The sequence below is a fragment of the Lutra lutra genome, chromosome 5 (assembly GCF_902655055.1).
Source record: "Lutra lutra chromosome 5, mLutLut1.2, whole genome shotgun sequence".
In the NCBI taxonomy this organism is placed as follows: Eukaryota; Metazoa; Chordata; class Mammalia; order Carnivora; family Mustelidae; genus Lutra; species Lutra lutra.
This window is the reverse complement of record NC_062282.1, coordinates 104,499,602-104,519,793: the sequence shown is the minus strand read 5'-3', so window position 1 is coordinate 104,519,793 and position 20,192 is coordinate 104,499,602. Positions and strand designations below refer to the sequence as shown.

Here is a 20,192-nt window from a genome sequence, read left to right as displayed (position 1 = left end):
AGCAAAGGAATTATAAGCTTCACTGTGCAAGTGAGGGGAGTAGGGAAGGAGGGGAGAAGGGATCTCTTGCCAGCTGTGCATGGGGTGTACATAGGGCTGTCCTATAAATCAGCACCTGTAGAGGACACTACTCACTTCTAAGTAAGACTAAGGGACGTGAAACCTCTCAGAATTATGTAAGTCATCAATATAGGATATACACATTCACACCTACACAAAACACATACACCTACATCTATGATCAGTAGAATGTGCGTTGGCTCATTACTGTCTGGTTTATAATACGCCACTGGCCCAATTCTGATCCTAAAATGGAAACTCTAGACCAAGTAACCATTTGCTGTAATAATGAAGTCCTGTCCTTGATCCCTCACAGTGGGCTCCTTGTGAATACCTGGAGAATGGGTTCATGAATCAGCCAGGCATGCAAAGGAGTCTCTCCCATGACATCAATTACTACTTTAGGCATGTGGGGGAGGGGAGAGCTGGGAGAAGAGGCCATGTCTTTACAACACCAACATGATCAGTTAATCTGAGTGTGTGTGTATATATACACAAAAGTTAGCTTTTTGGCTTCACATTTAGTAAGATTGAGCTCCTGGACCTCCAATTTAGGCAGGTAACTAGATCCTGATACCAAAATTCTACCTTCACTCGTTCCTTTCCAAGGAAGAAGGCAGTGGCATGCAGGACATCGGCGGCATGGGTGGAGTTGTGGTAGGCATTGGAGGAGTGGTAGTTGGCTTCAATCACTTGGAGCCAGGCTCGAAGAGTAGTTTCAGAGCAGTGTAAAAATTCACATACACCAAACCGAGAAAACACCTTTAAGCCCAGGTAAACCAATGGCCTAGAAGAAGGGAAAACAAACCCGATTCACTGGATTCACTGGTCTAGAAACTGCTTTCTTTGATGACACAGGGGAATAGAGGCATTTTTCTTGAGACGTTTTTACTTCACATGCTCAAAGGCATAAAAATATTCTCTCCCCAAATTAGGAGACAGAACATCTCATCAGTCACCAATTTATAACCAGGTGCCTCGTGGTGATCCGTACATGATTTCTCGATTGTCTTTAAGTCATATGGCCTCAGTGGTTCCAGCAACCAAGACAGATCTCTGATAGTCCATCTCTACTTCTATACAAGCTCTGTACTTCCTCTGCGTCCCCTCAGGAAGTCACTGAGCCTAAGGACAGTGGTCTCTGCAAAGTCTTACCATTTCCCATCACATTATTCATGTACAGGTGAGAATCATTCACATCCGGTACATCAACAGCCCCAGAAGAAAGCCTTCTCCTACTATAGAAGAGGTCTTTCTGAGTTATTTAATTTTTTCCCTGCCTCCCGGATAGATCCAAGGTCAAGTCTGTAGTGCTCTCAAACTCATTTTGTGAGGTGGAGCTTCAACAGTTCGGGGCTGAGAGTACTTGCAACTCCTGGCTCACTAGCACAAAGGAATGACCTGGATAAATCTGAAAAGGACACGTAGTAAGTCCTCATCCTTGGTCATCACCAGGCTAATCCCACATCTTACCCACTCTGTCTCCATAAAGGAGCTCACTCAGGGGCCACAGTCTCTCTGGTTGTTCGACATTCCAACATGGCATGACTGGTAGAACCTGTGAAGTTTCTTGTGGCAAGAACTCACGTCTCCCTCAAATCCAGATGTGAAAGTCTTGAGCGTGGCCATCAATCTTTCCCCACCTGCAGCCAGAGAAGCCACATACCTTTTATGTGTTACAGCTTCCAATTCAAAGATGTTGAACTCCCAACTTTCCTCATTATCAAGTAACTGAGCGATACAAGGGGGGACATCGTTGATGGTTATTGGCATCGCAAGGTGGCTGTGACTCTGGTGCACATCTGAGCAAACAGATGGGGTTGGGGAGGCTGGTTAATTGCAGAATCTTGAGTGTCCCTGAGCATTTGTCATCATCTTCATGGTAGCTACTAGAAAGGACGTCTTGAACTTCTAAGGGTAGGAAGATTTTTTACTTCCAGATTCTTCTATTATGAAACTTCCAGATCCCCCAACCAAAAATGAAAATAAAAGAAGTATTCCATTTAACTGTTTAAATGTACAGAGATTTGCAATTCCTACTCGGACAGTGCTCAAAGAAGTAATTTTAATAAGGAGACCTGGTTTCAAGGCAGAACACAGGGACAGTGAACTCCAGTGAGACCCAACAGGAAATAACAACACTCTCCCCAAACAGTAATCCCAAAATGTGAGAAGGCACAGGCTGGAGACTGGTTATCATCATGACATGGACAGATGACAACTTACTCTTAGTGAACACATACTCGTTTCCTGACAACCTTCTCAAGCCATCCTGGAATAAAGAAAGCTACTATTAGAAGTGTGCTTTCCATGCTCTTAGCATTGTTTTCTCATTTCTTCCATTAGCCTAAGAGACCTGCATCCTGAACAACCCAATCTGGAACTCCAAGTTGAAGGTCAAAATTAAAAGAGTATCTATGAGACAGAGGATATTCTCCCTTCCACCGCTATTAGCCCCAGGAGATGGAGAATTGAGAATAAAGTAGATAGGACTTCATTCAGGTTTCACATCTGACCTCTGATTTGCCTTTTTTCAAATGCCTTCTTTGTCTTCTGGCATCTTGAAGCCACATTTCTGCAATTACAGAAGGGGTCCTGCTTTTGGATGTGGGTTATTTTGAAGGAATGCCACTTCCCCTTATAGGGACTGTGTTATTCTTGTGTTCTTGCATTTACATATTGGGAAACCAAAGTCATGGGCCACATTTTGGGAATGACTTAATGTAAAAACTTAAAAAGGGTGGGCTGATTTTTGACTTATATCTAAATTTTTTTTCCAACTGTATTTTCTGTTTTGCAACATGGGCATTGCAACTGGCCTTTAAAATGAAAGTTTCTGGGTTTGAGATGTTTGGGGCAGCATAAGGGAGTGGAAAGAATTCCGGTGATTTCCATTTACTAGGCTCTTGAGCTAGGCCCCAGATGGTGCTGCATCTCAGTTTCCTTCTCTCTGCTTTCTACCCTTAAGTACCTAATTATTTAGATCTTGCTTAAAAGTCATTTATAAAATTACTTGTCTCTCTAGAAAGTATGCACTAAGGTTCCAAGTATTAATGAAAATGGGAGCTTGGGTGGCTCAGTTAAGCCTCCCATTCCTTTTTTTTTTTTTTTTTTTAAGATTTTATTTATTTATTTGACAGAGAGCATGAGTAGGCAGAGTGGCAGGCAGAAGGAGACTCCCTATTGAGCAGGGAGTCCAACCTGGGGCTCTATCCCAGGCCCCTGGGAATACGACCTGAGCCAAAGGCAGATGCTCAACTGACTGAGCCACCCAGGCGCCCCAAGCCTCTGACTCTTGATTTCGGCTCAGGTCATGATCTCGCGGTGCTGAGATCAGGCCCTATGGAGGCCTTGGCACTCAGTGGGGAGTCTGCTTCTCTCTTTCCTTCTGTTTAGGTACTGTTTGGGTGCTCCCCCTCTTTAAAATAAATAAATAAATCTTAAAAAATTTAAAGTATTAATGAAGGACTCCCCTGAAGTCATACCTTGGATCTTTAGGCCAAGCCCTTAATTTTTAAAACTCTATCAGTAGGCAAGTAACCATGGCTACAACTGTCTTGCCTGTAAGGTAGGTATTGCAAGGTACTCCTGTTTTTGTTTTGCCTTTCTTTTTCTGGTTCCCAAAATCAAATAAAAGGAGGTAGAATTCTACACTGATTCCTCACAGCCTTACCTGCAGAAGAACCACAAGATGGTACGCCAGCAGGGGGAAGGAGGGCAGATAACGTAGCTCCAAGAACCAAAGGCCTCCTACTGCGACTCAGCTGTGGCTGCCCTCCTGAATGACCCTTGCCAGCATTCTCCAGAGCTCAAGTTTACGCTGCACGGGGATGGGACAGCCAAGGCCAGCCCAGAGGCAGGAAAGCAATGGCGGGGGGTGGGGGGTGTCACTAGACTCATTAAAGACTTTCAGCAGGAACAAGGAGAATGACTACAAAACCAGTCAACCCAGCATATGGTGACAGGGCTGGACAGAAAACACACAGATAACTCCAGGAGTCTGTTTTCCTCCCAAAGAGTACTTCCAGTTTCAGCCTCTGATTAGGATTACAAATGAGTAATTTGAATCTTCTCCGTTTTCTTCACTTGCTGATATATGAGGATTACCACCAAACAGATTACATAAAAACACGAGAACAGATGAGTCCTTAAAAAATCAGCTGCTCGGTGGCTCAGTGGGTTGAGCCTCTGCCTTTGGCTCGGGTCATGATCCCAGGGTCCTGGGATTGAGCCCCGCATCGGGCCCTCTGTTCACCAGGGAGCTTGCTTCCTCCTCTCTCTCTGCCTGCCTCTCTGCCTACTTGTGATCTCTCTGTCAAACAGATAAATAAAAAAAATTTATCTTAAAAAAAAAAAAATCAGCTGCTCTTGGTGGTTACAGAGGCCGAGGCAGGCGGTACTGGCGAGCTGATAGGGGGCAGACCCTGCCCCACCTCACCCTACGGAGCCAGAACAGCTCAGCTCTGCCTTTACTGGATTCTAGGGTGGGGGGTGGGGGCGCCTGGATGGCTTAGTCGTTAAGTGGGATAACTTCTATATAAGCTTTGATTTTAACAAAGGATTTTTTTTACGATTTTGTGGTGTAGTCTAAGTACAATCTTTTGCATGATATAAGGAGCCTGGTGTCCATAACCCTCAATCCAACACTGCCCTGGGTCAAGGGGAAGACATCGACAAGGGCTCCCCTGTGCATACTTCTCCCTCCATCAACTGCTACTCTTTACTGTCATGAGGATTCTGAAGCACTGTCTCCCATTGCTGTGATCAGTTTGCTTCATGGAAAGATATATTCAAGAATTCCTTGAATTCTACCACTCAGATAATAACTTTTGATGCAGATGCCTCTGGTTATGCTGACGTTAGCCCACACGACAGATGTTTCTGCAACTACAGGCACCAGTTTCTATGTTACATGTTCTGTGTCCTCTGGAGGGCACTTCCTGCCTCTCCTCTGCCTTTCTGGGTTTCCCTCATCACTCACAGTCATCAGGCCTCCAACGAGATCACTGGTGTGGGGATCTTCATCTTTGGTACCCAGTTGAGGGGAATACAGTTCTGTGGTCCGTAGAATTTCTAAAACCCTGTCCAAGGCTTCTGCTACTGTGACGGGGCTGTTCTCTTGGGCTGCATTGATGATATTTATAACCTAAGGAAGTAGAGAGAGAATAAATTTGAGGATATTAGGATTCTAATTCCCAAAGGTTACACGTATGCCTGGAAATGGTAAGAAATCAGATGGTAACACGTTTTGTTGTTTAAAATGATCCGTGTTTCCACTGAACTAGTCCATTTTTCTGTTCCCCCTCTGCTGGTGGTGCTCCCACTGCAGAGACTACGTTTTCTGCAGCTCCTTTGCTGATCCTTCTCTAGCTCTCTTCTACAGGTTGGAGCTCCTTGGAGACTGGTGCTGGGCCTTTCTTTCACTCTCCAGTCCTTCCAGAGACAAGCTATTTCCATGATTTTGGACCCCTATGATCCACATCCAAGTACTCTCAAATTTACACCCCTGTCTCAACTCCTTTTCAACCTTCAACTTTGTATATTCAGCTGCCTACCTGACCTATCTACTGCACTATCTTACTTACATGTCCAAAACTAAATTCATGATATTGCTCCCTTCTCCCCAAAGCAGGCAAGTGAACAAATGGAACAACAACAACAAAAAAATCGAAGACAAGAGCTCCTTCTCTGCTTCCTACACTGGGCAAAACAACACTTGTATCCACCTGTGCTCAAAGACAAAACCTGGGAAGCCGCAGCTGACAAACCGTTTTCCCCATTTCTTGGTCACCTCTCCTAGTGTCCCTCATCACTAAGTTAAATTAATTCTACCCCTAAATATTTCTTCATCTATTCATTTCTAGCTCCACTGCTGTAACTCTAATCCAACTAACAACACTTCATGGCCTGAAATTCTGGAAAAGCCCCAAACTGGCCTCTTCTCATTCTTGCCATTTCTAGTCCATTCTCTTCATGGCAGCTGGGTGTTCTTTTTAATAACATACTTGATCATGTCACTCCCCAACTTGAAACTCTTCAGTGGTTTCTTCTGCAAACAACTAAAATATGAACACTTCTCCCCCAACCCCCACCTCCGGTCTCCAAGCTCTAGCCGCCCACACTTTTTTTCACCTTCTTCTTCAAATACTCCAATCCTCCAGTACTCCAGTCAACTCTTTGCTTCTTCCCTCACTGTGACTGCTGTCCAGAATTCTCTTCGCCCACCTTTTCTTCTAACATCCTTGCATTCTTCAGTTCTTACTTCAAACATTACTTCCTCTAGAGAGAACTCTCTCTGATCACCTCACCCAACACGAATAGGGCCATAGAATTCTAATTTTCTCTTAGAACCTACAGTTTTCCTTACTAACAGTCATTGCAATTTATAACTACAAATTTATTTATTATGTGTTTATTTAGTATGCTTCCTCTCTATGGTATCAGTAGTAAGTCATTCATGACTTTATCTCCAGAAATTAGCCCAGTACTGGGTGGCCCTGACTGCAGAGTGGAGGCAGCAGCTGCCACTCACCTTTGTGATGGGAGCCTCGATGGTCATGGAATGGATCCTTGCCATAGATGGATAGCGACGATTCTGTAGGCTTGGTGCTGAAGAGAAAAAGAAAGTTGTAGCTGGTTCTGATGGCTCAGCTGGGCTAAATGCACCAAAGGAGCCCTTCATGGACCAGGGACCTGATTCTCAAAGGAATGTTTCCCCATTGCCCTCCACAAAGCAAAAGATATGCCCATCCTTTAATCCTATAAGGCTGAGACATCAGGCACTACTTGCCAAAGTCTAGAAAAGGTGCTCTGGCCTGGAACCTTGATGGTGCAGGCAGGTTTTAGGAGTCCCAGTTCCAGAAGGGTAATTTCAGAGAGGGTTAATGGGATCCTGAGGCCCCATCTCACTTTCCTGTAAATCACTGAAGCCCAACTTTGATAGTTCCTAACTTTTAGTCCCCAGCTGTTGACCATGTAATTGGGTAACTGCAGTGTGGAAAAGGAAGCACGGGCCGTGGTCAGGGTGGGGCATAGAGGAAGGAGTCCACTCTCAGTAATTACGGCCAGCCTCTTGACCTCCCTGTGCCCCTAGGTTCTTAACGCCCAGAATCCAGTGATGGTTCTAGCTCTAATCAATAGAAACTTTCATTTTAAATTAATTCTAATGTTAATTTTTATTTTAAAATTCCAGTACAGTTTTAAAAAGTGTTATATTAGTTTCAGGTGTATAATATAGTGATTCAACAATTCCATATGTTACTCAATGCTCATCATGGTAAGTGTACTCTTTATCTCCGTCACCCATTCACCCTCCCGCCCCCCCCCCCCCCAGCAACCTCCTCTCTGGTAACCACCACTTTATTCTCTATAGGTAAGAGTCTGTTTTCTGATTTTTGTGGGGTTTTTGGCTTTATTTGCTTCTTACATTCCACTTGAGTGAAATCATACATATTTGTCTTTCTGATTTATTTCACTTAGCATTATGCTCTCCAGACCAATCCACATGGTTGCGAACAGCAAGATTCCATGCTTTGTTAGGGCTGAGAAATACTACATTTTGTGTGTGTGTGTGTGCGCGCGTGTGTGTATTACATATAATATTATACATGTTATATATAACATTTATCTTTACTACATTGTGTCTGTATATGTAATACATATATATTATATATAATATATACACACAATAAACACATATATTACACATAATATATACACCCATATCACATATAATATATACATATATATTAAATCTTTTATCCATTCATCTATCAATGGACACTTGTGCATCTTCCATAATTTGGCTATTGTAAACAATGCAGCAATAACCATAGGGGTCCATATATCCTTTTGAATCAGTATTTTTGTATTCTATGGGTAAAAGACCCAGTAGTGGAAATTAATGGATCTTATGGTAATTCTTTGAGGAACCTCCATACTTTTTTCCATGGTGCTGCATCGATCTGCATTCCCACCAACAGTGCACAAGGGTTCCTTTTTCTCCACATGCTCACCATCAATACTGTTACTTCTCATGTTTCTGATTTCAGCCATTCCGACAAGTGTGAGGTGATAGCTCATCAGGGTTTTGATTTGCATTTCCCTGATGGTCAGTGATGTTGAGCATCTTTTCATTTGTCTGTTGACCATTGGATGTCTTCTCTGGATAAACAGCTTCATGTCTTCTGCCCATTTTTAATCAGATTATTGGTGGTTTTGAGATGTATAAGTTTTTAAATATATTTTGGATACTAACCTTCTATTAGATAGGTACATTTGCAAACATCTTCTCCTATTCAGTAGGTTGTCTTTTAGTTTCTTGATTGGTCCTTTTACTTTGCAGAAGCTTTTAATTTTGGAATAGTCCCAGTAGATCATTTTTGCTTTTATTTCCCTTGCCTCAGGAGACATATTGGGGAAAATGCTGCTATGTCTAATGTCAGAGAAATTAATGTCTCTGCTCTCTTCCAAGATTTTTATGGTTTGAGGGCTCACGTCTCGTTTTAGTCATTTCAGGTTTGTATGCATGGTGTGAGAAAGTGGTCCAGCTTCATTCTTTTGCATGTAGCTGTCCAGTTTCCCCAGCACTGTGGAAGAGAAAGTCTTTTTCCCATTGCATATTCTTTCCGGCTTTATCAAAGACTAATTGACCATATAATCATGGGTTTATTTCAGGGCTCTCTATTCTGTTCCACTGATTAATGCATTATTTTTGTACCAGTACCATACTACTTTGATTACCACAGCTTTGTAGTGTATCTTGAAATCTAGGATTATGATACTTTTGGTTTTGTTCTTTTCAAGACTGCTTTGGCTATTTGCTGTCTTTGTGGTTTCATACAAATTCTATGATTATTTATTCTACTTTTGTGAAAAATGTTGCTGGTATTTTGATAAGGATTGCATTAAATTTGTAGGATGGGTAGTATAGACATTTTAATATTTGTTCTCCCAATCCATGAGTATGCAGTATCTTTCCAGTCATTTGTGTCGTCTTCAATTTCTTTCATCATTGTTTTATACTTTTCAGAGTACAGCAGATCTTTCACCTCCTTGGTTGAGCTCATTCTAGGTATTTTATTATTTTTGGTGCAATTGTGTATCAGATTGTTTTCCCCCTTTCTCTTTCTGTTACTACATTAGTAATGTATAGAAATGCAAAGGATTTAGGTACATTGGTGGTTTTTTTATACTGTGACCTTACTGAATTCATTTATCAGTCCTAGTACTTTCTGGGTGGGGTCTTTAGTGTTTTCTCTACATATTATCATGTCGTTCGCAAATAATCAAAGTTTTATTTCTTCCGTAGAAATTTGGAGGCCTTTTATTCCTTTTTCTTATCTAATTGCTGTGGCTAGTATTTCCAGTACTAGGTTGAATAGAAGTCACAGTGGACATCCTTGTCCTGTACCTAATTTTGGAGGAAAAACTCTTCTTTACATTGAGTAGGTTGTTACCTGTGGGTGTTTTATATGGCCTTTATTATGTTGAGGTATGTTCATCATGAATGTAGGTTATCAGATTTTTTTGTCATCTTTGTCAGATGCTTTTTCTGAATCTTTCAGTTTGAAATGATTATATGGTTTTTATCCTTTCTCTTGTTGACTGATTTGCAAATATTGAACCTCCCCTCGCATCCCAATAGTAAATCCCACTTCATCGTGATGAATGATTTTTTTAATGTACTGTTGAATTCATTTTGCTAATGTTTTATTGGGGATTTTTGCATCTAAGTTCATAAGAGATATTGGCCTGTAATTCCCTTTTTCTGTAGCATCTGTATCTGGTTTTCATATCAGGGTAATACTCTCATAGAGTGAATCTGGCTACTCTCCTTCCTCTTCTGTTTTTTTTGGAATCATTTAAGAAGAATAGGTAGTAACTCTTTAAATGTTTGGTAGAATTTACTTGTGAAGCTGTCTGGTCTTGAACTTTTGTTTTTTGATTACTAATTCAGTTTCATTGTTGGTAACTGGTCTGTTCAAAGTTTTTGTTGCTTCCTGATTCAGTTTTGGGAGGTGCTATGTTTCTAGTAATTTACCCATTTCTTCTAGGCTATCCAGTTTGTTGGCATATGATTTTTAATAATATTCTCTTATAACTTTATTTCTGTGGTGCTGTGGTGTTGGTTGTTACTGCTCTTTCATTTCTGGTTGTTTGAATCTAGCTAGAGGCTTATCAATTTCACTGATCTTTTCAAAGAACTGTCTCCTGGTTTCATTTATCTTTTTTTCTTTTAGTTTTCATTTATTGCTGCTCTATTATTTCTTTCCTTCTAGTGGCTCTGAGTGTGATTTGTTCGTTTGATAACTCCTTTAGCTGTAAGATTAGGCTGAGGTTGTTTTTGTTTTTTTGTTTTTTTTTTTTCTTCTTGAGGTAGGTCTGTATTGCTATAAACTTCCCTCTTAGAACTGCTTTTGTTGTATCTGAAGATTTTGGACCATTATGTTTTCATTTTCATTTGTCTCCATGCATATTTCCATTTCCTCTTTGATTTCTTAATGGACCCATTCATTATTTAGTAGAATGTTATTTAACCTCCAAATATTTATGTTCTTTTTGCTTTTTTCATGTGGTTGATATCTATTTTCAGGACTTGTGGTTCAAAATGATGCATGGTATGACTCTGATTTTGAATTTGTTGAAATTTGTTTTGTGACCTAACTGGTGATCTCCAACTGCTCTTGAAAAGAATGTGTATTCTGCTGTTTCAGGTCATAATGTTCTGACCATATCTGTTAGATCAATCTGGTCCAGTGTGTCATTCAAAGCCACTGTTTCCTTATTGATTTTCTGCTTGGATCAGTCTATTGATGTAAGTGGAGTGCTAAAGTCCCCTACAATTATTGTATTGCCATCAATTACTTCCTCTGTGTTTGTTATTAACTTCTTTTTGTATTTGGGTGCTCCCACCCAAAATTGTTGGATGAACAATTATTTACAATTGTTCTTTTTGTTGAATTGTTCCCCTTATAAAATATTATCTTCGTCTCTTGTTATAGTCTTTGTTTTAAAGTCTGTTTTTTCTAATATAAGTATCCTTACCCCAGGCTTTTTTTTTTTTCCACTCCCATTTGCATGGTAAATGCTTTTCCATCTCTTCACTTTCCATCTGCATGTCTTCGGGTCTGAAATGAGTCCTATAAGCACCATATAGATGGGTCTTTTTTTTTTAATCAATTTCATAACCTTAGTCTTTTGATTGTTTAGTTCAAAGTAATTATTTAGAGGTATATACTTACTACCATTTTGTTACTTATTTTACGGTTATTCTCTGTTCCTTTATTCTCTTGCTCTTATGGTTTGCTGGCTTTCTTTAGTGATATATTTGAATTCCTTTTTATTTTTCTCATATTACTGGGTTTTAAAAGAAAAGATGTATTTATGTATTTTAGGGAGAGAGAACATGAGCTGGGGCAGGGGGGAGAGCAAAGAATCTCAAGCAGACTCCCCACTGAGCACAGAGCCTCACCTGGGTGGGGGTGTGTGTGTGTGATTTATCTCACCACCCTGAGATCATGACCTGAGCTGAAATCATGAGTCAGATACTTAACAGACTGAGCAACCCAGGCACCCCTATTACTGGTTTTTGTTTTGTGGTTACCATTAAGTTTATATGTAAAATCTTATGTATATAGCAGTCTATATTAAGTTGATGGTCACTTAATATGAACCCATTCTTTACTCCTCTCCTCCACTCCCATGTTTTAAGTATATGGTAACATCCTTTTATTTTGTGATGCCCTTGACTGGTTTTTATACTTAGTTAGGTTTGCTGCTTTTGTGTTTCCTACATTTCATACTCTTGCTTATGGTCTTTCCTTTCCACTCGAAGAGTCCACTTTAACATTTCTTGTAGGGCTGGTTAAGTGGTGATGAATTCCTTTAACTTTTGTTTGTCTGGGAAAGTCTATCTCTCCTTTTCTTCTTAATGATAGCCTTACTGGATAGAGTATTCTTGGCTCCAGGTTTTTTTTCTTTCAGCACTTTGAATAGATCAAGCCACTCCCTTCTGATCTGCAAAGTTTCTGAAAAATCAGCTGACATCCTTTTGGGATTTCCCTTGTATGTAATGATTTTCTTTTCTTTTGCTTCTTTTAAATTCTCCCTTTCTCACTACTTTTTGTCCTTTTAATTACTATCCATCTTGGTGCTGACCTCCTTGGGTTGATTTTGTTGGGGGCTCTCTGTGCCTCCTGGATCTCTTTTTCTGTTTCTTACCCCCAAATTAGGAAGTTTTCAGCTATTATTTCTTCAGATACGTTTTCTCCTTCCTTCTCTCTCTCTTATCCTTTTGGGATCCCTATAACGCAAATATTACTAGGCTTAATGGTGTCACTGAGTTCCCTAAGTCTATTTTCATTTTTAATTATCTTGTATTCTCTCCTCTTCAGCTTGGTTGTTTTCCATTACTCTGTTCTTCAGCTTGGTGATCTGTTCCTCTGCTTCCTCTAGACTATACTTATTCCATCTTGTGTATTTTTAATTCCAGTTACTGAATTCTTCATCTGTGGTTCTTTTTATGGGTTTTATCTTTTCATTAAGGGTCTCAACTGAGGTCTCTGAAGTCCAGTGAGTACCTTTACCATTACTTTAAATTCTGTATCAGCCACGTTTCTTTTCTCTCTTTTCTTTAGCTCTGTTCCTATGATTTTGTCCCATTCTTTCGTTTGGGACATATTCCTCTGTCTCCTCATTTTGTCTTTCTGTGTCTGTTTCTATGTATTAGGAAAGTCAGCTACAACTCTTGCTCTTGAAAGTAGTAGCTTTGTGAAGGAGAGGTCCTGTAGTGCCCTGCTGTGCAGTGTCTCCTATTCATCAGAACCTAGCACTTGAGGAGTATCTCCTCTTGTTTTATGCACATACTATTGTGGCTGAGCTGCTTTTCCCTTTGATCCAGTTGATTGCAACGGCTCTTTGCCTACTTTGGGTAGGGTTTGGTCCTTGGTGTTGTTAGTGGGCCAGTCTGGGGCTGCCTTGGGCTTGAGTTGAGTCACACCAGGCATTTGCCAGACAGACAGGGTCACTGATTTTCAGGGTGCTTTCCTGTGTTGTTCCCTAAGAAACTTTTCTTGGCAGACAGGGCTTGCTGTCAGACCAGATGTCTGCTCCTAGCTCACTGCTGGGGCTGCACTGTTGGGGCTGCTGGTATGTGTGGTTATCTTCCCCTCTACCCAGAGCAGGGGTCATTTTGGAGTGGTGCTGGTCCCTGTTGGGGCTGCTTGCACCTGCCAGCCTTGTGGCTCTGCTTTGGATGGGCTCTGGCCAAGAGCTTACTGGAAGGAGGCAGGTCCACAGGAGAATAGGAGATCCATATACAATTAACCTGATCCAGTCCTCCTTTGGCAGCATCTGAAACCCTGGGCTGAGGCTGGGCTTGCTCAACCCTCTGATAGCCTTTGTTTGCTGAGTGCCCTGGGGGCCCACAAAGCTGAGCCACCTCTGCTTCCAAATCCCTGGGGTTCAGGTGGCCTCGGGCAAGTCAAGCCACTTGGGTCTACCATCTGTGCTTATAATCTCCAGGCTTGTGGGGCTTAGGGCTCCAAGTATGAGGTCTCCAAGTGAGGGCCCCCTCCAACAACCACATCCGTCAGAGCTGGGCCCTAAGGCCTGGTACTGTCCTCCCAGCTATGCCATCAGGAATTAGGAAGAGGCACATCCCTTTCTGACCCAGGTAGACCCTAGGTTAGGGTTTGTGTGGGTCTGCTTTGCCAAGAGACCTGGAGCTGGGGCTGGCTGGAGAGGGCTATCACAGAGCCAATTGAATTTTAAAGTTCCAGATGTTCAGCCCACTAATTTTAAGAATTCACCAAATTTGGCCCTTTTGTTTTTCAAAGCTCAATCTTATGGGGACTTCCCATGCCTGGGGTGCCTGGCATGAGGGTCTCTTCTCTTCCCCTCTCCAAGTTGTGCCATCCCTCCCTCCTGCGGGTCTGCTTAGCTCCCAAACATGTCCCCACCCTTCCCACTCTCCTCTATATGGACTATTCTCTACATTTAACTGTGGAGTTTGTTCTGCCAGTCTTCAAGTTGCTTTCTGGTTATTTACACTGGTAAGAGTTTTATCTAGCTATATCCATGCGATGCAATAAGGTAAGAGTCCTCCTACTCAGCCATCTTCTCTTTTTTTGGAACAGGTAATGCTTACATGTGGGTAGAAAATTCAGAGGGGAGAAGCTTTACTTTAAAAGCCCCGTTCTCATTAGATCTTACTACCACTTCCTATGAGGCAGGCAGGAGGGATAAAATCCTCATGTTATAGATGTGATAACTTAATCTAGGCAGTATCAGGAGAGCCTTCCTGCTGCTCCGCCATCACTGCAGCCCTCTTCTGTGCTCTGCAGCCCCTACTTCTCCACGTTCTGCAGGGGTGATGATCCCACCCCAACTCTATGCTGAAAACCGAGCTAATCCAGTTCAAATTCTCTCATCCATTATCTTTTCCATCTAAAATGTTCTGTGTACATCTTAAAATATTTCAGTCCCTCCTTTTTCTTTACATTCTTGGTCCCAATCTTTCGCACGGCCTGTGATTTATCCATCTTCCTCTATGAATTATTCATCTTGTCTCTAGAGTCTTTGGTCCTTGCTCGTGTAGCCACTTCCCTCATACTCAGGTTTCACACTGTGACCCAAAGGATTGGAAAGTCCTTCACTTGTCCTTCCTGTTTATTCCCTGAGGTTACCATCCTACTGCTGTCCTTTCTACCTCAGTCACTAATTATCCTTCTTCATGCCCCTAGAATGAATGAGTGAAATCCACTAGTTCTCAGTTCTTAAGCTTGCTGGTCTCTGCAGCATTTCTACTGCTGGTCATCTCTTTTCTCTTGCTCCCCACCTGTTCTTGGTTCGCCACCACCTCTCCTACAGTCTTCACAGGCCCTATTTCTCCTGCCTCTCCTCTCACTGAAGGTGTGCTTTCAAGTCTTAGACCCTCTTTTCTTTCCTCTTTCTCTCCCCTACCTCCATCACACACACACACACACACACACCCCTTAGAGATCTCCCCCTGCTCACAGCTTCATCTATCACCTCTAGGACTGCCGAATCCATATCTCTAGCCCTGAATACCTGTTTTACATTTTCGCTTCCTTGCCATCTCCACTAAAATAGAACTCATCATTTTCTCCTCAGCCCCCAACCTTGGCCATACATGCAGACTCCTGTTTTTGAAACTATTACTCATTTTTTTTCCCCACGTACCTAGGACTGAAATTTCAGAATCACCTTTGACTTTCTCAATGCCCTGCAAATGCAAATGATTACTTAGGCCTGATTGAACTCAAATAATGTTCTGGTAAATTCTGTTTTGCAGAGCAGAACAACTGTGCTGCTAAGTTCTGTCTCACAGTACTTCTGTGACATTTTATGAAGGGCTAGGGTGTCTAACAGGTACACTGCAAATTGGGTTTGCACTGAAGTCAGGAAGCCAGGACTCTGGGATTCTCTCTCTGCCACTGGAGTGACCTAGCTGTCAAAACTCCGAGCTGCTCTGGTGGTTACGTGGCTCAACATACTTTAGGCAGTAAGGAATATGCATGGAATCATTTCAAAGAGAAGACAAAGACTGTAAAAAGTAAAAAAGATTCAAAAGGCCCACAAGTTTTTCAGTTTATAGAGAAAGAAAAGCACCTTTCATCAAGACCGTACTACTTGGGGCTTCTTGAGCACATTCCTCTGACCTTTCTAAGGTGTAGAAGATGCCAAAGAAATCTGAGAAACTTACCATCACTGCCTCGAGATGATATCGATTTCACATCAATGGACTCTTTCCTTCTGTTCTTGTATCTGAATGAATGAGACTCTAAGGATTTTAAATTAGGAACAGAAAGAGAGTAGTTTGCAGCTTATTGACAGATGAAGTTTAGACACATCCCCCCTGCCCCCATTATCTAAAAAACAAGGTTCCTTTTTAAGCCCTACAGAATAGCCTCAAGAAACAGCAAACTGGGGTGCCTGGGTGGCTCAGTGGTTTAAGCCTCTGCCTTCGGCTCAGGTCATGATCTCAGGGTCATGGGATCGCTTCCCACATCGGGCTGTCTGCTCAGCGGGGAGCCTGCTTCCCTTCCTCTCTCTGCCTGCCTCTTCCCTACTTGTGATCTCTGTCAAATAAATAAATAAAATCTTAAAAAGAAAAAAAAAAGAAACCGCAAACCCCTTTTTCTTTGAATCATCAACACAAAATTATCAGTCATATTAATTGTAAAATGATACTCTTTTCTTGTGACACCCCACTGTATCATGGTAATAGGGCTTATTATCAAGGGCTTTGTAGTTCCATTAACAAAATACTTTTTGAAAAAAAAGTAAACATTAAAAGGGGCACCTAGATGGCTCAGTCGGTTAAGCCTCTGACTCTTGATTTTGACTCTGGTCATAATCTCAGGGTTGTGAGAGCCAGCCCGGCACTGGGCTCCTCACTCAGTGGGGAGTCAGCTTGATATGCTTTCCCTCTGCCCTGCCCCCTGCTTACACACGTGCACGTGTGCTTTCTCTCTCTCTCCCTAAGTTAAATAAATAAATCTATTTTTTAAAAAAACCATTGGGGGGGCACCTGTGTGGCTCAGCGGGTTAAACCCTCTGCCTTCGGCTCAGGTCATGATCCTGGGGTCCTGGGATCGAGCCCCACGTCAGGCTCTCTGCTCAGCGGGGAGCCTGCTTCCCTCCTCTCTCTCTGTCTGCCTCTCTGTCTACTTGTGGTCTCTGTCAAATAAATAAATTAAAAAAAAAAAAAAAACCATTGGGGCGCCTGGGTGGCTCAGTGGGTTGAAGCCTCTGCCTTCAGCTTGGGTCATGATCCCAGGGTCCTGGGATCGAGTCCTGCATCAGGCTCCCTGCTTAGCAAGGAGCCTGCTTCCCTCTCTCTCTGCCTGCCTCTCTGCCTACTTGTGATCTCTGTCTGTCAAATAAATAAATAAAATCTTTTTAAAAATAAAAATAAATAAAAATTAAAAAAAAACATTAAAAACTGGGGTAAATTTTGGGGGTTCATTTCAACCTGAAGGACAGTACATGTAACTGGGTGGGGAAGGCTTTTACAGGGCTATCTGTGGAAATAAAATACTAGTGAGATGCACAGAAAGTTGAATTTATTGGAGAAACTAATATGGAGTAATTTTAGGTCCCTCTGAAAGGTCAGACCTCCAGATGGTCTCCTGAGGAGGTCATTTCATCAAATGAGACATACTGCCATTGCCAGGAAGGTAGAGAAGAAAAGGCACATTTTAAATCCCAACCATTTCCACAACTTGACTCTCGCCTGTCCCTATTTTCTGAGGGGGTGAAAAAAACACTTAAATTCTGACTAAGTCTTTGCTGACTTTGAATTTAACACCCAGAATTTGCGGCCATGTCAATCCAAGACTGAAGCACAGAGGGCGCGCTTCCGGTCAGGACCAAGAGATCAACATGTCAGGGCAGCAGAGTTGGCTTCAGAAACATGCATTTGCAGGGCACTGGGTGCTCGTGGAGTAACCCGGTGGCTAGGAGAGAAATTTAATCTTAACAGCATCGCTCCTTACTGGGCTAAGACAGGAGGGGGACATGGCAGGTTCCTGCAGGGAGAATGCATTTCTCAGACACCAATATTCCAAGAAAGAAAAAAAAAAGATGCAATAATGCTCTTTTAAGAATTGTCCATTAGCATGAAAAAAAGTACAAGAGAGAACAGCAGTTAAAAGAATAAGCTCCTGGGTGGCTCAGTTGGTTAAGTGACTGCTTCGGCTTAGGTCATGATCCTGGAATCCTGGGATCGAGTCTTGCATCGGGCTCCCAGCTCCATGGGGAGTCTGCTCCTTTCTCTGACCTTCTCCCTTCTCGTGCCCTCTCTTTCGCTCAAAATAAATTAAATAAATAAATAAATAAATAAATAAATAAATAAATAAAATCTTAAGAAAAACAAACAAAAAAAAGAGTAAGCTCCAGAGCCCAACTGCTAATGTTCAGGTCTCTACCATGCCATGTACTAGCTGTGTAACCGTAGGAATGTTATTTCTCTGTGTCTCGATATCTGTATCTATCAAGTGGAGTTGGTCACAGCATCTCTCTCAGGCTGTTGGGAGACGTAAATGAGTTAATCCATGGCAGCAGCTAGCATGGTGCCTGCTACACTGTACGTATGTAGTTCATGCTGGCTCACAGTATTAACTGCGTCTGTTCATTTGCAAATATACCTTCGAGGCACACATAGGATCATGTTACAATACTGTTCTGCTATTTGCTGTTTTCACTTCAAAATATGTCTTAAATACTTTCTTCTGGATCACCTTTTTTAACCATTTACTTTAGTGTCCTAAAAAATCTGATTCAGTTAAAAAAAATAAGTAAACTTGAATTGTATTTGTATAGCAAAAAGTGAAAAGCAGAACTATTATGAAGTTGATCTGAACACCATAACCCTACAGCCTTGTCTTAAATGATATAACAAAATATTTACACTGTGTCTTTGGTTCATTTTGACTTCCAGATTCTGCCTTAATAGTTTTCATAGCCTTGGATAGGAGTTTCAGAGTTTATAAAGACAGCTATGGGTAGTGATACTTTACATGACATTGTTAGGATCATATGGCATCTTTCAAACCTTGAAAACTAACAGTGGTCCCTTGCAAGACACTCCTTTAAGTGCTCTTCAGGGACTTAATAATCTCACATTCCTAACACTCATTTACCACATAATAAATTATATCTAACTTAATAAAGATTTAAGATTACATTCAAGATTAAAAAAACTCAGGAATTCCTCAAAATTTAATTTCTAAATAAAACTAAAGTAGGGGGGCGCCTGGGTGGCTCAGTGGGTTGAAGCCTCTGCCTTCGGCTCAGGTCATGATCCCAGGGTCCTGGGATCGAGCACTGCATCAGGCTTCCTCCCCACCTCTCTGACTGCCTCTCTGCCTACTTGTGAGCTCTGTCAAATAAATAAGTAAAATCTTAAAAAATAAACTAAAGTAGGGAAGTTAGTTTCTTGTCTGGCTGGCTGAATTCTAAATCATTCACTAGAAATTACTCAAAGGTATCTAATGCTTATTCCTGATTTTATCTCAGCTAAAATTAAGAGAATACAGTAACAGAAATTATTAAAAGTTTGGAGAAATTATTCTTCAATAAAAGGCCATTTAAATCAAATAATTCATTATTCATTCTACCAACAGATGCTTATGGAATGAATTTAAAAACCAGAGAAAATAAGGATAAGGGAAATTTAAATAAATTTATTCAATGACAAGAAGGGATATAATATCAACAAGTTTTGGAAAAAAAAAAAAGCTAACATTTACTGAGCACCTACTCTGCAGCAGACATTGTGTTTCAAAGTTAAAGTATAGAAATTATCTTTTATGATCATTACAACAATTCTGAAAGCTACATAATGTGATCCTCATTTTACCAGTGAGAAAATGTAAACTTGGAGAGATTATGCAGGTAGCTCAAAGTCAAAGAGTTAGTCAAATGGGGGAACCTATGTTTTGTAAGATGGGATAGTTTCAACATAGCCATGCTCTGGGAGCATTTTTATTAGGTCTATTATGTGCAAGGCAATGCTGGGCACTGCAAAGGATATGAAAATGGAAGAGGTTTTGGCACCCAGAAGCTCATAAGTTAGTTAAAATATTACTCTTGCTGTGTACAAGAAATAAACTAAAACATCAGATAGAGACAGAGACATACCAGGAGGGAGGGAGAGGGAAAGGCAGAGTAGGGGAAAGGGTAGGGGAATGGAAGGACAATACCCCACAGCTAAGTATCAGGTACTGTTAGCTATTATATACACTTTCTCCTTTACTCTTCCTAGCAACGAGATGGACATTATTAATTCATTTTACAAGCAAAGAAACTAAAATGTAGAAGGATCAAATTAAGTCTGAGTGTGCTAAAATATGGACCATCCTAGAATCAAAGAGAAGGACTGAATTAGTAGCTCAGGGTCTATCCTTATGCATTAGCATCTGGGAAAACCATTAACTAAGCAAAGAAGGTCACGCATGTATGCAGGAACAAGAATTTTAAGTCTTTGAGAGCAGACTGGTTTTTTGCTCTAATGATTAGAGAATTACAAACCTTTCAAATCCAATAGTCATCTGGTCTAACCCACATTTGAAGGTAGAGGAGACAAAGGGTCAGACAGAGTGTAA

The 20,192-nt window shown here is 41.4% G+C and overlaps 1 protein-coding gene across 5 annotated transcripts in view; it reads right to left on the bottom strand.

The window, feature by feature from the left end:
• PDE8B (phosphodiesterase 8B) overlaps positions 1 to 20,192 on the bottom strand; it is a 284,085-nt gene that overhangs the window by 12,345 nt on the left and 251,548 nt on the right. For all 5 annotated transcript variants that reach the window (XR_007127458.1, XM_047730026.1, XM_047730027.1 and 2 more), the window contains exons 12-17: positions 15,788 to 15,865; positions 6,593 to 6,669; positions 5,042 to 5,206; positions 2,287 to 2,332; positions 1,727 to 1,862; positions 649 to 847 (exon numbers count right to left, since the gene is read on the bottom strand). Coding sequence is in view for 4 of the 5 variants with exons in the window: in XM_047730026.1 (XP_047585982.1) it covers positions 649 to 847; positions 1,727 to 1,862; positions 2,287 to 2,332; positions 5,042 to 5,206; positions 6,593 to 6,669; positions 15,788 to 15,865 (701 nt within the window). In the remaining variant the exon portion in view is untranslated. The remainder of the gene's footprint in view (positions 1 to 648; positions 848 to 1,726; positions 1,863 to 2,286; positions 2,333 to 5,041; positions 5,207 to 6,592; positions 6,670 to 15,787; positions 15,866 to 20,192) is intronic.